This window comes from Microcaecilia unicolor, chromosome 13 (assembly GCF_901765095.1).
Source record: "Microcaecilia unicolor chromosome 13, aMicUni1.1, whole genome shotgun sequence".
Taxonomy (NCBI): Eukaryota; Metazoa; Chordata; class Amphibia; order Gymnophiona; family Siphonopidae; genus Microcaecilia; species Microcaecilia unicolor.
This window is the reverse complement of record NC_044043.1, coordinates 68,022,600-68,042,565: the sequence shown is the minus strand read 5'-3', so window position 1 is coordinate 68,042,565 and position 19,966 is coordinate 68,022,600. Positions and strand designations below refer to the sequence as shown.

At 45.2% G+C, this 19,966-nt stretch overlaps 1 protein-coding gene across 2 annotated transcripts in view; it reads right to left on the bottom strand.

Moving 5' to 3' along the window:
• Positions 1 to 19,966, bottom strand: part of KLHL17 (kelch like family member 17) — a 40,677-nt gene that overhangs the window by 17,580 nt on the left and 3,131 nt on the right. For both annotated transcript variants that reach the window (XM_030222516.1, XM_030222517.1), the window contains exons 2-7: positions 16,333 to 16,597; positions 14,672 to 14,793; positions 13,840 to 14,061; positions 11,020 to 11,136; positions 9,154 to 9,367; positions 4,651 to 4,795 (exon numbers count right to left, since the gene is read on the bottom strand). In XM_030222516.1, the coding sequence (XP_030078376.1) occupies positions 4,651 to 4,795; positions 9,154 to 9,367; positions 11,020 to 11,136; positions 13,840 to 14,061; positions 14,672 to 14,793; positions 16,333 to 16,543 (1,031 nt within the window). In that variant the 5' untranslated portion in view covers positions 16,544 to 16,597. The remainder of the gene's footprint in view (positions 1 to 4,650; positions 4,796 to 9,153; positions 9,368 to 11,019; positions 11,137 to 13,839; positions 14,062 to 14,671; positions 14,794 to 16,332; positions 16,598 to 19,966) is intronic.

The following is a 19,966-nucleotide window of genomic DNA, read 5'->3' as shown; positions in this document are numbered from 1 at the left end:
CAATATAATATAATGACATGAATGCAGATCCATGTGTAAACTAATTAGCTAATTAGGTGATATAAATTATTGGTGTCAACAAGCACTTAATTGGCAGTAATTAGGAGTTACATGCCGATCTGCGTTACACCTTATTCTATAACATAGCATGCAACTGCAATGGGGGTTTGGCCATGGGAGGGGCATGGGCCGATGGGCGCTCCTGGCAATGTGATAGAATAACTGATTTTGTGCGCCTAAATACCAGCCTTTGGCAGGTGTAAATGCTCATTCCCAAAGTTAGGTGCAAAATGCGCACTAAGGTGGTCTTTTACTAGAGAGTGGCTCGAGTTATCCACAGCAGAGCCCATAGGAATAAAATGGGGCCTGCTGGAGATAGTGCAAGCTAATCTTTAGTAAAAGACTCTCTAAGCTAGTATACTGTAAAGGTCATTCTCAGCAGTGCACCCTTTACAGAATTCTAGCTTAACATGCATCATTTTGGTGCTGATCGTTGGACACGATTTACAGAATCTAGCCCTTAGGGGGTAATTCTCTATAGGTTGTCTAAGTGCAAATTCTATGGTGACAATTGTGTGTGCAATTTCCATTACAGAATCCTAGTGTAAGTCCACATTTATGTACCTAACTATTTATTTATTTAGATTTTGCTCACACCTTTTTCAGTAGTAGCTCAGGGTGAGTTCCATTCAGGTACTCTGGATATTTCTCTGTCCCAGGAGGGTTCACAATCTAAATTTGTACCTGAGGCAATGGAGGGTTAAGTGACTTGCCCAAGATCACAAGGAGCAGCAGTGGGATTTGAACCGGCCACGATTGCAAGACCAGTGCTCTAACCACTAGGCTACTCCTCCACTAGCAACATTCCATGTAGAAGCCTGCCCTTGCAGATCAGCAATGTGGCCGCATAGGCTTCTGTTTCTGCGAGTCTGACGTCCTGCGCGGCCACATTGCTGATCTGCAAGGCCAGGCTTCTACATGGAATGTTGCTAGTGGAATAGTAACATTCATTCCATGTAGAATCTCAACTAGTAGCAACATTCCAGAATCTCTAATAGTAGCCACAGCAACATTCCATGTAGAATCTCAAATAGTACCAACATTCCATGTAGAATCTCAAATATTTATTTAGATTTTGCTCATATCTTTTTCAGTAGTAGCTCAAGGTGAGTTACATTCAGGTACTCTGGATATTTCTCTGTCCCAGGATGGCTCACAATCTAAGTTTGTACCTGAGGCAATGGAGGGTTAAGTGACTTGCCCAATATCAGAAGGCACAGCAATGGGATTTGAACCAGCCACCTCTAGATTGCAAGACCGGTGCTCTAACCACTAGGCCACTCCTCCACTCCACTTTAGGCAAAAGTACTTATACTATCTCAACAGCCGACATAAATGTGATTAACTGTAGGCAGTTATGCACACCGGTTATAGAATACAGAACTAGCATTTATATGCCTAACTGCTAACACACCCACGACCCGCCTATGCCCCCCCTTGCAGTTGCATGCTCTGGATTTTACATGCACCATTTATAGAATACCAACTAATGGCAGTTACATGAGCAAGTGCCAATTACAGCCAATTATAACCAATAATTGGTCTAATGCCAAGTTACACACACAACTCACCCACAGAGCTTTGTGTACTAAGCATAAAATTGTGCTCACAAGCTTTTAGAATTAGGGTGTAATATGACACGAAAAACACATGTAAATGTTGATATTTTAGTCATTAATGCAATAAGTAGTGACATACATAAATGATCTCTTATAAAATGCAACCAGCGTAAAAGTACGCAGGTCATTTGCATGGCGCATGTCTTCACCGTGGGCGTGCACATAGGAAGGCAATTAAATCCCTGGGTCTGACATATTGAGATAAGTAAAAAAATTTAAAATTTGAAAATTATAACTACATAGAAAATTATAAAATCGGATGAGCCGATGAGGAAGTTGGTGCTGAGTACATTGCCATGCTTTTGGGTTTGAGCAATGAGCACTGCTGAGGTCGCCAAATGTGTAAAAACGAATAAAAGTGGAAATGCTCTTGTGATGGACTAAAATGGATTTATAAAGTTTGTTGCACTGAATCTCTTAAGAAGAATACCAGTTGGTGCATTGTGGGATTCGAGTGGAAGTTGTTTGAATCATTTGCTAGTGATTGGGGTGTATACTGGACATTATGACACATAGGAAGAGCATGGGCAGCACAAGCCAGTACACGCATGGGTTAGGGAATGCTATTTATGCCTGTTCATGCTAAACCTAAGAACGATCTGCTATAGGGCTGGTGTAAGTGACAACATCTTAAATGAAGGTGCATTTTTTTGCACCTTAGGTTAGTATTTTACAAGAAAAATGTGACTCCTTTTCTTTATAAATGAAGTTTGATTTTGCTGCCTAAACTAGGCACCTGGATATAAAATACTGTTAACATGGACCTATGCTAGTGCTTAAAGCAGAAGCTTGACAGTGCACACAAACCTGAATATGGAGTTTCTTACTTTATAAGGAGTCGCCTGGTTATAGAAGCTAAGAATGCACAAAAGTGCTAGTATTTTAGCCACTTGTGTATAAATGTTGTCTTGTAAAATACTGGCTGGCATTAAAGTACATGAAAGGTGTCATGTAGTGTCTTTCACTGTGAGCATGGATGGGGTGGAGTTTGGGCACATCATGGGTGGAGTCTGCCCTTACAAACACAGATTATAAATTTCTTTAATTTACTTGCATACAAGTGCAAATTCCAGCCCTTGAGCTGGTGTTACATATATGCATGCTCTTTCCCACCTAAAATCAAGGCACCTCAAATAGATGGGTGACAAGTGTGTTAAATAGGCATTTACTTGGACTGTAGCACACACTTCGCTAATTGTCCTGCATTAATCTTCTAATTCTATAAACTTGCTTGCACAATTTCACACTTACTGTGCACAAGTTATAGAAAAGTGCCAGTTATGTGCATAACTTGTTTAATGAGCTGCTAATTGACATCAACAATTGGCTATGTGTTAATTTGCGCTTATTGGCACTAATTTGCAGTTACTTGCAGAACTGCCTTTAGTCAGTATTCTACAAATTGAGCATAGAAAATCCATAGTGGGGACATGGACTGGGAAGGGGTAAGGGCGGGTCAGGGGCAGGTCAGACAGTTAGTACTGTATTCTATAACCAGTGCGCGTAACTGTCTACAGTTAGGCCTGAGCATTTATGCCAGCCATTGAGACAGCGTTAAGTACTTGTGCTAACAGTTAGGTCTGGGTCATTCCATGTCAAGTGGTCTGATTTCAGAGAAGTGCCCTGCACGACCATCACGGATTTCGATTTTCTAAACTTTTCCCTACACCCCCACCTCAAAAACACCTTTATCAACTTGAAGAGCAAACTCATGGCCATGTTAGAGCACCAAGGGCCAGCCTGCCATTTCAGTAGCAGTGTTGTACTTGTGAAAGACAGGAGATTCAAGCCCTAGTTTAGAATGAGCTGTACGTACAAAGAAACAATGTGTAAATGTGGACTTTTGTGCACAGGTTATAGAATACCAGCAGCAACTCAATTGACAAAAGTTAGGTGTGAGCATTCACACCAGCCACTGCTCACGCCTAAAGTTAGATGCAGAACTCTGGACTTACATGCATAACTGCTTATAGAGTAATTGCGCTCAGTACGGATCATCGCAGCACCTAACTTTAGCTGCTCTATAGAGAATTATCCCCTAATTGTTTGGCAAGATGCTGGGAACACCCCTACCGACTACCACAGAGGCTTCGTAGTTACTGCACGTTAACTTTTGCATCTAACCTGTGTAACTGTTCACAGTGGTGTATTTATACAAGGTGCTTGTGTTGCGTATGCAGCCCTTGTCAGACCCAGCCATAACTTGAAATCATCTGTGCTGCAGTCTTTGCCTGGGCAGCGGCAGGGGCACTCATAGGCTGGGACTTCCTCTCTGAACTGGCCTGCCATTTCTGACATAACTTTCTGTTTTGTGAAGGGCAGAACGGTTGCTGCTGCCACGGCAAAGACTGTAACACAGATGATTTTAAGGTACCAGGGGGGCAGGTGGGAGCTGGGAAGGCAGAAAGGAAGATGCATCCCCTCAAAAAAAAAAAAAAAGAAAAGAAAAAATTCCTGGCTATGCCATTGACTGTACATTTTTATTAAAATTTAGTCATATAGCCTGACATGGTGCCTATAGCAGTGGCTCCCAAGCCGATCCTGCAGTACCTCCTTACTAGTCAGGATACCCACGATAAATATGGTAGACATCTATTTGCATACGCTGTCTCAATTATATGCAAATATTTTTCATGCATATTCATTGTGAATATCCTGAAAATCCCAAGACTGACTTGGGAAGCAATGGTCTATAGGTAGAGTGACCAGGAAAGGACAAACTATGTGGGGCTTGGGTGACGGAAAGGTATAGGCCTGCCAGAGGATTTGGGTTCTGCAAGTTCCAGCTGTGGGTAATGCTGTTCAGTTAGTCAGATGTTTTTAAAAGCCTTCTGTACATCTCATAAGGTCATCGTACAGTTCAGACCTGCTGTCTGTACACTGCTCTGATGGGTACATTACCTGATTTTGCAGTTTCTAAGACATGGACGGGCATACTTAAAATCCCCACCATTAGCTTGTGCCTCCTTACCCTCCTACGGCGTACAGCTTGTTTCCAATTGCTGCCACACCCACTCTGGCTCGACGGGTTGACATGGAGGCTACCATGTGCCATCGGTCTGTCCGAGTGTCGTAAGCCTCACAGTCCCCATGGATGGCGAACAGGCTCCCACCCCCTAGAACAAGCACAAGGAACAGAACTGAGGCATGACAGACATTCCCTCCGCTCAACAGCAACATGGAGTCCTGTACGTATGAAACACAGCATGACAAAGTATGGCTGAAATGATAAACATCGACTGATGGAGGGCTCTGTGTGTTTCCGTCATGTGAACAGTTGAAACCTCAGGCCATTCCAATGGACTCCAATGAAAAGATTTTACTTTACAAACTTTCACTGCCTTTCATCATCATACAGTTGTGCCTCAAATTCTGCAACCCTAGGTGGAGGCCAGGTTCTCCTAGTGGCAGAGCCAGCCCTACTTCTCTCACCAGCTACAATGAAATTTCTCTCCACACATCTAGAAAATGAGTTTGATTGCAGTGGTCCATTGGTAACATCATATCTGCACTACTGTAAATGTCCTGTAAAATTGGTCTGACCACAAAGAATATGCACCAGGACCTTGCGAGACTGGGAGAATGGGCGTGCAAGTGGCAGATGAAGTTCAATATTGACAAGTGCAAAGTGATGCATGTGGGTAAGAGGAACCCGAATTATAGCTACGTCTTGCAAGGTTCCGCGTTAGGAGTTACGGATCAAGAAAGGGATCTGGGTGTCGTCGTCGATGATACGCTGAAACCTTCTGCTCAGTGTGCTGCTGCGGCTAGGAAAGCGAATAGAATGTTGGGTGTTATTAGGAAGGGTATGGAGTCCAGGTGTGCGGATGTTATAATGCCGTTGTATCGCTCCATGGTGCGACCGCACCTGGAGTATTGTGTTCAGTACTGGTCTCCGTATCTCAAAAAAGATATAGTAGAATTGGAAAAGGTACAGCGAAGGGCGACGAAAATGATAGTGGGGATGGGACGACTTTCCTATGAAGAGAGGCTGAGAAGGCTAGGGCTTTTCAGCTTGGAGAAGAGACGGCTGAGGGGAGATATGATAGAAGTGTATAAAATAATGAGTGGAATGGATCGGGTGGATGTGAAGCGACTGTTCACGCTATCCAAAAATACTAGGACTAGAGGGCATGAGTTGAAGCTACAGTGTGGTAAATTTAAAACGAATCGGAGAAAATTTTTCTTCACCCAACGTGTAATTAGACTCTGGAATTCGTTGCCGGAGAACGTGGTACGGGCGGTTAGCTTGACGGAGTTTAAAAAGGGGTTAGATAGATTCCTAAAGGACAAGTCCATAGACCGCTATTAAATGGACTTGGAAAAATTCCGCATTTTTAGGTATAACTTGTCTGGAATGTTTTTACGTTTGGGGAGCGTGCCAGGTGCCCTTGACCTGGATTGGCCACTGTCGGTGACAGGATGCTGGGCTAGATGGACCTTTGGTCTTTCCCAGTATGGCACTACTTATGTACTTATGTACTAACGCCAGAGATCAAATGGCATAAATATATCACACCCTTCCAGCAAAATTTTTATTGACTTCCAGTACCCCATAGGGCCAAATTTAAAACTAGCTCTCGTCTTTAAAGCCCTTGCAGGAAATGGGCCAGAACACTTAAAGAATAGGTTATCCCACTGCACACGTCTGAGGCCTCTATGGCCCCACACCAAAGGAAATTCCACAACCAATATTCACTACTGATCCTTGTGAACAGTAGTCCCACACTCTGGAACTCACCACAGGAGGGTTATGCCTACTTCAAGACCTCCTCTACTTCAGGAAGCATGTGAAAAACTGGCTCTTCTCCTAAAACTTTAATAGCTGTGGCGACTGTCCAGCCAGTCATTGACCCCACATCAGGACTAGCTTACCGCACAATTTCCAAGACCAGCTGCGCATAACTTCTTCAGCCACCCACTTTCTTTTTTATGCCAATGCCTTTGTCTCTCACTCATCTTTTCTATGTGTCTCAGCTGCACATGTCCCCTCTACTGCCTGTTAAGATGTTTCATGGCATTTTGGCCATACTGTAACATAGCAATAAATGACAGCAGATAAAGACCTGTGCAGTCCATCCAGTCTGCCCAACAGTCACATTTTTTTTGTTACATTTGTACCCCGCGCTTTTCCCACTCATGGCAGGCTCAAATGCGGCAGGCAATGGAGGGTTAAGTGACTTGCCCAGAGTCACAAGGAGCTGCCTGTGCCTGAAGTGGGAATCAAACTCAGTTCCTCAGGACCAAAGTCCACCACCCTAACCACTAGGCCACTCCTCCACTGTTGCTACTATTTGAGATTCTACACTAGTGGAATAGCAACATTCCATGTAGAAGTCAGCCCTTGCGGATCACCAATGTGGCCGCGCAGGCTTCTGCTTCTGTGAGTCTGACGTCCTGCACGTACGTGCAGGACGTCAGACTCACAGAAACAGAAGCCTGCGCAGCCTTCTACATGGAATGTTGCTAGTGTAATAGCAACATTCCATGTAGAATCTCCAATAGTAGCAACATTCCATGTAGACTCTCCAATAGTAGCAACATTCCGTGTAGAATCTCCAATAGTATCTATTTTATTTTTGTTACATTTGTACCTCGCGCTTTCCCACTCATGGCAGGCTCAATGCGGCTTACATGGGGCAATGGAGGGTTAAGTGACTTGCCCAGAGTCACAAGGAGCTGCCTGTGCCTGAAGTGGGAATCGAACTCAGTTCCTCAGTTCCCCAGGACCAAAGTCCACCACCCTAACCACTAGGCCACTCCTCCACTACATTCAATATTAATTCATGATTAAAGCAACAATCTAACAGTATAACTAACAACATTTTACTTTCTTCCCCTCCCCTCTGAGATATACATTACCCACATTCATAGCTTACAGTGTGAATGTGGTATAAATATGCAACACTTGATCATAAGAACATAAGTGTTGCCATACTGGGACAGACCAAAGGTCCATCAAGAAATAAGGAGTGGATTTTCCCAAGTCCATCTTAACAGCTTATGGACTTTTCTTTTAGGAAATTATCCAAACCTTTTTAAAAACCTGCTAAGTTAACTGTTTTTATAACATTCTCTGGTAATGAAGTCTGCTAGTTTTGTGACACAGACCATAAAAATGCCAGCACTGGCCCTACCTCTCCACTGCTGGAGTTGCTGTTATATTAATACTACTTTGTTTTAATCATTCCCTTTTTGCTAGTCTTGAATAGACTGTAAGTTTGGTTATGCAAGTGCTGTCTCTAACGTATATGTACACAACAGCAGATCGGCTTCAAAAGTAGACTTTATTCAACAACCTGACATGGTCCACATTTTGCCCTCAAAAGGGCTGCCTCAGGTGTAAAAATACAATAGCTTAAAATCTGTTCAAATAATATACCAATAAGTACAGTAATAATAAAATCCTACATAGGCATAAAAAGCTGCAATTTCTCTATTTCGAGCATACTGCTGTTTAAACCCTCGATACTTGATTGCTTAATTTACTTTCACCATTGAACTTTAACGCAATACCACTTTATTTCTCAGTCCGGAAATAAACTCTCTATACCTGACTGCTTAAAGTACTCTGTCACTTATGAACTTTAATGCAATACCACTCTGTATTTCTCATTCCGATAATGGCGATCGCCACTACGGCATATTGTAAGCCACATTGAGCCTGCAAATAGGTGGGAAAATGTGGGATACAAATGCAACAAATAAATAAATAAATACATCATAGAGATGCTTGAGAATAGGAGCTTAAATTGATTACCATTTTGCATAAACTACAAAGCCACGTTTCATATATTTTATCATCAAGGATTTTTTCTTTGATGCAAATTACGTTTGAATAAAGTCAAGCATGAGTTTACCCTTGCTGTTAAAACTAATGTATGGGGGCTAGAGATGCATGTAAAGAATAAAATGTAACAATATACATGTCATCCAGTGCCCTCACACTATTTGTGTTTGTGTGTTATTTTAATTGAGATTTTTATGTCTATGTAGATTTTTTTATGCTTACGTATATTTTATTACTGTATTTGCCTCTTGAGAGCAAAACGTGGACCATGTCAAGTTGTTCGATAAAGTCTACTTTTGAACCTAATCTGCTATTGTGTACGCTTAATTGCGCTGCAGACCAGAAGTGCCTCTGTGTTTGCATCTGACACGTATGTGTACAGCGCTGTGTATGTCTAGTAGGGCTACAGAAATAGCAAGTTGTAGTAGTAATAGTAGCAGCTGTTGTACAATCTGTTCCCTTGGAGGGGTCTGAAAATGCCCCCAAACTGTACCAGAAACACCAGGACATATCATGACAGTCACAGAATGCACAATAAAAGAAATATCATTTCATTTAAATGTAGCATGCAAAAATAAACACCCAGACATCTGCCTACATGTGGAGCTGACAGGAAGAAGAAATTCCTGACGCCTCTGATACTGGACATGCAGCCAAGGACACCACAGCCTTCCCACTCCTTACCAACAGCAAAGAGCACAGTGCTGGCCCCCTCACAGCGGCGGGGACGGGTGCGGCTGTTACTCAGCACCCCTCTCTGCTCAGGCATGAGGTGGTATTTCAGGGCTTCAATCAGCAGGTCCTTGCACTCCGAGTGATGCCTCACCAGCAGCTCCGTGTCCACATTCCCCATCAGAAAGTCACGACTCAGCAGGGGTAGGCGCACACATTTCATCAGCTGTAAGACAAGAGATGCATCATTCCAGACACCTGCCTGCCCGCCCCCCCCACCTCCACCGGGCACTAAACAAAAGCCCTGGGAATCAGCTGAAAGTTTCTGCAGGCAGCATGTTTCTGTACTTTGTTGTCCTTTTGTATCTGTTAGTGTGTTTCCAATATGGAAGCAATTTTCAAATAGGTTAGTTGCAAACTATGCAGGCACTTTGAATGCATGTAGGATATGTACATTTTCACAAAAAAATACCTACACCATTTCACTTTCAAAATTAGCACATGCAAGGGATGTGCGTTAAAAACATCTGCTATACTTGCAAATGACAGCAACCTAAACAGGTCCCAAGGACTGCATCTTTTTCCCCACAGTTAAACATCTGCCCTCTTAAATAGTCTGAGGAGAGACATTTTCAGCAGAGCTATTTACTCTTATGAATGACTTTACAAATTGCTCTCTGCATGTGCACACATTTTCCTGTGTGTAAAAAAAAACCTTCATGTATTTACTATGTTACTATGAATATTCATAATGCTGTTTAGCCGCAGTACTGCATTTTACCAGGAGAGGGCACTAGACTTTCATTATAAATGGCATCTGCCAAAAGAGTAAAACAGGTTGGCTACTATCAGAACCTATGTGCTTGCCTTGACATACTCAGATGCTGAGCAGGATTGCCTGGCATGGGATTGCAATAGAAATCAGACTAGCACTGAATGACAGCTGCTGAATTATCCCAGGCTGCCTCAAACCAACTAATCACAACAGTTTGCATTATCCTGTGGCCAGACATGCAACCAAAAGTTAGGAAGCGACAGAGGATAACAGACAATCTCTGCATGAGCTCACTACAGGAAAAAAAACAGCTGAACTCCTGTAAGAGATCTGTGACTGCCTGTAAGGAGGTAAGAACCTGAAGTGTGGTAAGCAGGACTTGAAAACCTTGCTACTAGAATACAGGTATCAGAACCAGAGATGCCAAGTTATTCAGCTGAAGGCTGGAGATTTTAGAACAGTCCTGGATTTCTGACCACCCCATCCTGGTGCATTATGGGTCTTGCAGCACTGATTTCAATGGGCAGGATCAGGTACTACGAATCTCACACTGCTTTCAGATATAAGTACAGAGGTGTGGTAGCCGTGTTAGTCCACTCTTAGAAAGGTTATCAATAGAAATTAAACAAAATAAAACATGGAAAAGAAAATAAGATGATACCTTTTTTATTGGACATAACTTAATACATTTCTTGATTAGCTTTCGAAGGTTGCCCTTCTTCGTTTTCCGATCTGACAAAGAAGGGCAACCTTCGAAAGCTAATCAAGAAATGTATTAAGTTATGTCCAATAAAAAAGGTATCATCTTATTTTCTTTTCCATGTTTTATTAAGATATAAGTACAAAACCAAAATGTCTCCAGCCTGGAACTGGGTAACTTGGCATCTCTGTACCTATTCGGGATGGGGGTGGTTGTATGAACTATGCCAACTGCAGCCCTCCCACAGATGCACCATGCCAGGATGTCTTTCCGGACATGACCAGATGCATATTACCAGACAAAAAAGCTGTTTGCATAAAACATGGATTATAAAATGTATCACTGTTGCTATTGAGAGAGTCCTCTCTCCTTCAGAGCACAAAGCTTGGGGTCCAGCCCTCACCCGGGGAACATGCTGTCGCCTGCTGTCCACATCATGTTTCACCCAGTTCAGCACAGCTCTGTACACCTCCTCTTCTGAGGGAACATTCAGACTGTCACTGGAGATAAGGTCCAGCACCTGGAAAGAAGAGAGGCAGGAAGAGTCATGTGGCATTCTCTCCTACCAAGATGCTTTTCAAATTATGACTAATGCAGGTCACCGGATACTTCTTCTCACACAGTGAGTGGAGGAGTGGCCTAGTGGTTAGAGTGGTGGACTTTGGTCCTGGGGAACTGGGTTCGATTCCCACTGCAGGCATAGGCAGCTCCTTGTGACTCTGGGCAAGTCACTTAACCCTCCATTGCCCCAGGTACAAATAAGTACCTAAGCCACATCGAGCCTGCCATGAGTGGGAAAGCGCGGGGTACAAATAAAAAACAAACAAACAGTACTACATTAGGACATTTGGTCAGTTCAGAGGGAGAAATGTCTAACACCAGGCCAGGATACTGGGTCAGACCTGCATCAGAGGGAGGTGTACCTTCTAACACCATGCTGAAACACTGGGTCAGTACCGGTTCAGAGGGAGAAATGTCTCCTAACACCAGGCCGGGATACTGGGTCAGTACCGGATCAGAGGGAGGTGTACCTTCTAATACCATGCTGGAACACTGGGTCAGTACCGGTTCAGAGGGAGAAATGTCTCCTAACACCAGGCCAGGATACTGGGTCAGTACCGGATCAGAGGGAGGTGTACCTTCTAACACCATGCTGGAACACTGGGTCAGTACCGGTTCAGAGGGAGAAATGTCTCCTAACACCAGGCCGGAATACTGGGTCAGTACCGGATCAGAGGGAGGTGTACCTTCTAACACCATGCTGGAACACTGGGTCAGTACCGGTTCAGAGGGAGAAATGTCTCCTAACACCCAGAGCTGCCCAAGTACCCAGTTACAGGAGGAAGATCTTTTGTCTAGTTCTGGTTCTGAACTTACATTCCAAAACTACGTGGGGATTGTAGCCCCAATTCTACCTTTGAAATCAGTACAGCAGGTCCCATAATGCACCACAATAGGGCTGTCAGAAATCCAGGACTAACCTACACGCTCCCTTCTAGAACTGGATTACTTGGAAGCTCTGGGACAGGACACTGGGTTCATACTGGCTCGGAAGGAGTGTCCACTCAGCATCTGGTTGGGACACTGGGTCAGTAATGGATCAGAGGGAAGAGTGTCCACGTACTGAGTATATGTGGGATATTAATACTGGGAAGAGATAACAATTAGAGATGTTTTCTAGTCAGGGCTGGAAGTGAGATTCACAAAAAGAGAAAGTGCCTGCTGCCACAGAGCCCGAGGTGAGACACACAACACAAGCCCTCTTCAGCGCAAAGATCCTACAGCGGTCCTGCTAGCCGCTGGGAGGTTGGTGCGTGCCGTGCCAGATAAGGAGCTCTCTCCAGCTGGTTGCTAAGAAACTGGCTCTCTGCGGTACAGCTGGATCCAGAGAATGAAGAGGTTCAATGTGGAGGAGGGAAGCAGGAAGAGATGCTCTGTCACCAGACAGCCTCCGATTCCTCCCCCAGAGAAAAGTGGCAGACAGTGCTTACTCTGGGTTAACACCAGGTACAAAATCTTGTCTGTTGCTGGCAGCATTCCTGCCATGAGCTCTGTGCACATACACCAGTCCTTTAACCTGCTGTGACAAAACTTAACTAAGCAGGATGGTACTCTCCTTTCAGACTACAAAAAGAAAGTGATATGCTGAGCATGTCTGGCCGCAGAAAGGCAAAAAGGGAGACTGGGGGACAGGAATGAAAGGATGCTAAAGGACAGGAATAATGTGTACTGATGAGCTCTCTGAGGCAGATGCTCCAAACTCCAGTGCTGTACAAAACAGCACCGGAAAATACTGCAATTACACTGCTGAAAAAGAACGTCCCGATGATCAGCACTAATGTATGCAAATTTTATGTGTGCTGTTAGCACTGAGCACTGGGAAGTAAGGGGGGGGGGGGGGGGGGGTGGGAAACGTGCCCAGCATATTCGCACAAGACCAGAGCGAAGGCTTCCCAAGGCTTACCTACGGCAGCTGCGGCTCGAATGTTCTGACCCTGGCCCTCCACGCGGCAGCCAATCGGAAAGCAAATCTTGAACTCCTCTTTCACCTTCTGCTTAGAATGTGACGGCCTCTCCCAGCACTTCACTCTAACCATGACCCATATCCCATCCTCCTGTAGACATGCTTTATGAGCAAAGGAAGCTTGCTGTACAGGGAGGGAGAAGGAGGAAGAAACACTCTCCCCAGATTTTGTTTGTTGCAGGCGAGGTGGGGAGAGAGCAGACAGGGGGCAGAAGATCTACTTGCAGAACAGTGTTTGGAAACCTGCCTCTTGACTGCTCACCGCTTCTTTGGAAACCCTAACACCAGCTCTGAGCTGGCATAGGGTTTCCTGTGGTATGGGCACCCTAGTTAGCTACACTGTTTTTTGAGCATGGGGGTGGGAGGAATAGGGAAGGACCTCATTTGTGTTATCCCTTGGTGCGCTTATTATTCCCTACAGTGGGGGGGGGGGGGGGGGGGGCCTCTGAGCTTGGTGCACTGGCAAACGCGGGTGCTAGTAAGGTGCTAATGGCCTCTAGCACCCACATTTGCTTCTGCGCATCAGGGCCTGTGTGAGGATCTCGGTATTGTAATAACAGAGCAGGAATGAGATACACTGGGGTGGAGGCTCAGTAATGGAACAGCAGGGAGGTATGAATGAGGTATATTCACAAGGGGGTTTCTCAGTTCTAGAATAACTATGTTGGTTGGCATGCAGGGGGGGGGGCTGCCTCTTACCTGCTTCAGGGGCAGAAGCATGAACTCCTCTGTCTTGGACACCTCCACAAAGTGCTGGAGGACATATTTATGAGCAGACTTTAGGAGGTCACTGCAGGAGTGGGTGTCAGCGAAGCCCCGGATACCCAGGCAGTTAGATGGGTCCAGTTGGCTGAGGAGAAATTTACAGCAAGCATCCCGCACTCCATTTAGCTGCAGCAGGCTGGCAGCAGGAAGAAGTGTCTAGGGAGAAGCAAAAGAGTCAGGAGGGTCTTGTCATCACCACTGCTTTTTCACTTTCTCAATAAATGCAAAGCATGTTAACTGTCTCAGCAACCCCCCCCCCCCTCCCCGCTGTGGGAACTGCCTCTGTCACTGTCATGTAATGACTGGGAAGGGGGGGGTGATTACTACTACTACTTATCATTTCTATACGCAGCGCTGTACACTTGAACATGAAGAGACAGTCCCTGCTCGACAGACAAACAGGACAAACAAGAGATAAGGGAATATTAAAGTAAGGATGATAAAATAAGGGTTCTGACCAAGTGAATAGGGGTTAGGAGTTAAAAGCAGCATCAAAAAGGTGGGTTTTTTTAGCATTACAATTATCCATAGCTAAGGATTCCATGACCTGAGCTTCTTCCCTGTCCTGGATAACAAAACACAGGCTTACTGGCTTTTATCATCCCCTAAAACAGGTTGTTGGGACTGGGTGCTTATATACACTTAGCTCCCCCCCATAGAGAGTATTCCTAGGTGCTCTGGCCTCTTCTACACCCCCACCTTTGAACTATGACAACCTTCTACCACAAAAGACAGAGGCATCAGGGGATTAGCACTCAATCTTTACCTGTACATTTCCTTCCCCCACCACGATTTCAGCAGTGTAGGCATATTGTACTAGCTGCTCCAGTGCTTGTGGGTCAATGTCGTGAAGTGTCACATGCGTCTGCCGACTCTCGCTCATCTCATCTGCAGCGAGACACAGAGGCACTAAGAAAATAAGCTCATGCAGACGTCAGGCACTTAGAAGAAGGTCAGAATCGGATTCAATGGCCTTCTGGTCTGTCTCTGGTCTAATTACCTATCACAGGTTGGCAGGAGGCCAGTCTGCTTTCAGACAGTGGCTTGGACTACAACAGCCATTCATAATCCTGCACTTGCACTGGTGCTGGCTCAACATTTAGGGTATGCCAAAGGTGCATCATCCCATCCATACCAACATCTCAAGCAGCACAACGTTCCCTTGTAAAGTTTTCACATTCAAATATCAAATTGTTTCAGATTAATTTCAAATGACAACCTAACAAAATATCTGTTTGGGAGCTACAATGTTGGCTATGAGCACTGAATAAATGTTTTGTTAGAACTGCACTTTCCTTTGGTGTGTTGTGTATTCTCCACACACCAAAGCTTGTATTTACCCTCAATCACTTGGGCCAAGTAATTCCTGTATTGCCCTTCTGGGTTCTCAGCTCTCCCATGAGTTCACTTGCAGACAGGACCTGCCCTTCCCAACACCCAGAGCAGGATTAATGCTTTGGTAGGCCTTAGCTAAACAAGTGCATTGGCTGCTCAATGTAATATAAATATCAGGGGTGTAGCCAGACACCCAATTTTGAGCGGACTTGAGCCCAAAGTGGGTGGGTTTGAAAACCCTGCCCCTGCCCAGCATCTCTTCCTCCCATCCTCTCCCCCCCCCCCCCTCCCACATACACACAGTGATCAGGGCTCTCTTTGCACTCCCACAAGCCCCCCCCCCCCAGTACATTTTAAGTTCTTCTCTTCTTCACCAGAAGCAAGCAGTGACTCACATCTGAGGCTCATGCCAGCCCTGAGCCTTCCCTCTGATGCAACATCCTGGTCCCGTGAACATGACGTTGCGTCACAGGGAAGGCAGTAGGTACAAGTTCCTGCTCGCTGCCGGCAAAGAATAGAAGGAGTTAAAAGGTGGCGGGATTTGGGGAAATGCAGTTAAGAGACCCTCTGATCATCAGGGAGAGATTGGAGTCTTCAGCTGGCGGGGCTTGGGTATCCCCGCCAGCCACATCGCTGCTGGGTGGTGGCTATGCCACTGATAAATATTAAAACTTCCACAAATGCGGCCCAGCAGGTAAGAAGCTCTGCTCACCAATTCTTGCCAATTGGAAGAGAATGCACAGAAGATGGGTAACAAAAACAACCCACCGTGGGCAGCTATGGCTCTGTTCTGCCCTCCCTCTTTCTGTCATCAGCTGATTTACCAGGCAAAATTGTACCTCACATCTGAAAGAGCCCCTTTTAAACATCTGGGCCCTAGGCACTTGCCTGGTCCCTGATTCTCATCTCATCATAATTCATGTACTCTGCCCTGGTGGAGGTCACATAAATGTTAGAAAAATGTATGCAGAAAAATACATCTTACGCTGTCTGGTCAAGATACTTAGAACTCCTGAACCCAGAAGTGAAAGAAAGTGAAGGTTAGACCCTTAATGATCACTGGAGATGTGCACCCACAGCACAGATACTTGCTTGTAAACATGGCATGGAAGTAGGGGCTGCAGGAGGCCAGGACCACCTTATGTGCCTTGATCTCCTTGGTGCCCACGTGCAGTACAATGTCACACAGCAGTCCCCGCTGCCTCATTCTGTTCATACACACGAAGGCATCGTGATAGTGCCGCTTGGAGTTATGCGAGATGCTGTGTCCATCCCGGTTCAGCAGTTGCATGCCACCCTCCATTGCTAGAGGTTGCTCTGAAGCTTTCTCCTTCACTGTAGCTTCCACTCTCTGCAGCTGCAAAAGAGCAAACAGACCTGGTGTACCAACTCTTATCCCACTGCCATGCAACAAAGATTTTTGGTACTAACTCCTATGCCAGTGATCCAACTCATAACTCAATGGTATGATGCAAAAACCTTGTGTACTAGCTCCCATCCCAATGCACCTACATTCTGCTGTATCAACAGAAACGGTGCCACTCAAACACAAAGACTCTTGATACCTGGAAATGAACAGAGACTCTACTTGACTAGGGGCTCATTTTCAAAGCACTTAGCCTTCCAAAGTTCCATAGAAACCTATGGAACTTTGGAAGGCTAAGTGCTTTGAAAATATGCCTATTGGTATCCCCCCCCCCCCCCTCCTCCTCTCCATGCGAGAGGAGATTCATGCCAGATCAGGGAAAGCTCCACTTCTGTTTGCACTGAAGGAAGAGGGAGGTGGCTGAGGAACAGCCATACACAGATACCTCCTTCAGGACTTTTTCAGCTCAGGAGCTTTATGCAAAGTGCATGTCTTTAAGGCATGGAAATCAGGAACACTGATGTGCTAACCTTCAGAAGAACTCCCCCATGCAGGTATCACATTGAGATACATAAAACACAAATGCAGCACATACAGCTGAAGAATGAATTTTCATCACAGCACCCTACAGGCTTTGTACTGCTAAATATATAAAGGATGAACACAGCAAGGAGAGATGAAAAGCAGATCTGCCTCAGAAGCTGTTCAAGCAAAACACTAATACACATAAAGCATGAACACAGCATGAACAGCTGAAGAGCAGATCTTCTTCAGAATAAGCCACAGACAGCTAGAGAGGGAATATAGATGGCCATACTGGATAAAAGTGTTGCTTTTAGTACAAAACTTTTTATAGTTTATGGTTTACTACATCTCTGTTAAACAACAACAAAATTTCAAATATTAAGCCACAAAATTGAGTTCTAGGCATAAAAATCATGCAAGCCTCAGGCAATAACCAGTTTTGTAGTCTGAGGCCTCTCACTTGGCTGAGGCAGAGTTAAAATTATAGGCCTTCACCATTCTGGTAGTGTGGAGGAAAATGAGAGTGGAAAGGGCCTAGTGAATGAAGGAATGGACTGTTTTTATACTATCACACTATTCTTTCTATCAGGTCAGCAGTTATGGTTTCAAAACTGGCTGTTTTTATTTATTTATTGTACTACAGTCACTGTTCTAACCCCCTCCCAGAGCATACAAAGGAAGTTGAGTCTTGGAGCATTTACAAGGAAACTTACAAATGAACTTTAGAAAAAGGTTTTGAAGAAACTGTGTATTTTAAGCCTGTAAAATGTATTATGATATTTTCCTGCTTTAATCATGTCCTGAAGTGTATTTCTCCTATTTGTCCAGCAGGTGGTGTTTCTTTGCTGTAAAGCTGTTACAGATAACTGAATGTTCTTTTTCTTTAACACAAGCAGGAAGAAAGCAACAGTATACTTTTAAATCCTGTTGACTGAGCTCTGATTGGCCCAGGAGCTCATCTCATTTGTACTTTACTGGCTTTGAGTTCAGTCTTAGCCCAGGAGAAAAGAGAGACAGATTTCTTTGCTGAGGCTCGGTGAATTATATGTCCTGATCTTCCCAGGTACTCTTCCCAGGTACTGTTTAGGCAGAATACAGATGTTTGGTTAGTGTTATAATTGATCCATATTTCAGTTACCTGTTATACTTTGCTATTTACATTATTTTGTTCCACTGTTCAATATTTTTGAGAATAAATATAACTGTTTGTTCGCCCTGTTTGTCTGGACTGAAAGAATCCTAGTGGTTTGTGTGTTGGGTTTGTGAGTGCTTTCCAGGAACTGTGGGACCACTGGGAATGTGGCCCCAGTAACCTGGAAATCACTGAGGATAATTTGAGAGCGGGAGACTCACTCAGCGGCAGTTGTGACCCAGTCGGTGGGAGGAGGGTGCTAGTGCAGAATATAAGTGACAGGTGTAGGTGGACCTGAGCTGTGCTGGGGATAGACCCTCTAAGTGGCCGTGGGGTACCCCAGGCATGTGACTAAGTGTTTTCTGACAGAGGTGCATTCCTTTTTGCCGATTATCCGCCTCTAAAATCTCTGACCTTTCCTACATAGCACTCATCAGGGAATCATCAAATACGGCCTCTTTCTTTCCTTCCTTTTCCTATTAGTTCATGCCTGTGAGCCATTGCCGAGGGTCGCCCTCCATACACAACCTGTCTCCTTCCAAGTCTGGGTAGAGAGGCATCACCTACAGCCTCTCGCTTTCATCCTTCCCGTGCATCTTTTATCAGTCAGTCATCATACAAAGTCTATCCTACTAATGGCAATGGGATGAAAATGTATTGGAGAACGCTACTGCAGAATCCAATACAGACTGATAATGTGACAAAGCTGTTATCTCCAGCAACATGCAATGTGTGAAACAAGATGGTCAAGGAGCCCCAGGCTATGGAGGGAGCCCCCAGACCAGCTCCGATGCATCTCTCACTCAACACTAGTACATTCTGCTGTCTCTGCGACGTTAATGCCGAGCCTACAAATCCTGTTGCACAGTACTCCCCTCAAGTGAATACACTCTCACCTCTTCCCCCAGCCATGCCAATTCTCTAATTCCCACAGCCACCACAATATGCACTTACTACCCTTCCACTCCCACAATGCACAGCACCCCACCAACCTCCTTGTACTCAACCAAGGAAGGATGTTCCTTGGACCCGACCAATAGCAGCATGACGAGGGCCTGGTCCCTAACATCATAGCAGCATCCACGGTGTGGTTGATAAAGAGTGTCAAACCTTTCTGGGGGTGGGAAGAATCTGCGGCTCCTCCTCCTGATTCCTCCCCATTGTTTGACAGCTGCAGCTCGGATGCAGTGTGACGTTCAGGTTGGAGGCATGGCCAACCGCCTTCCCATTCCGTGTTTGGAGACTGATGGTGGCTCTGAGGCAGGCTGGTGGTGCAGCTTTGTCAGATCACCTTCTGCTTGTACTGGTCCCGGCATGCTCCTGCCCGCACTCTCTATCCTGGTCACTGAAAGCATGCATGGCATTTCTTTTGTTACTGCCACAAGACTGTGCTGGAGCTAAGAGAGCCTCCTTAAAGAGATGCCAATGGATGCAGCAGGATTAGCCCTGACAGTTATTCTGCAGCTCAGTTTGTTACAATGACAAAGGAAGCAGGATCGGCTGCTGTGCTGTAAGTGCTCTGCTGATCTATGGCTGTAACGTGGGAGGAAGGACGGAGGGCACAGGTCGATCCCGATGCATGGTCATTATTCTGCAGGAGCCGGGACTAGCTGTGCGCTGGCCCCGCCGGTAGCTTTCCTCTCCAGAGGCTGTTACGATATCAGGCAGGGGTGGGGGGGGAAGGGAAGTCCGGAGCGGCTCAG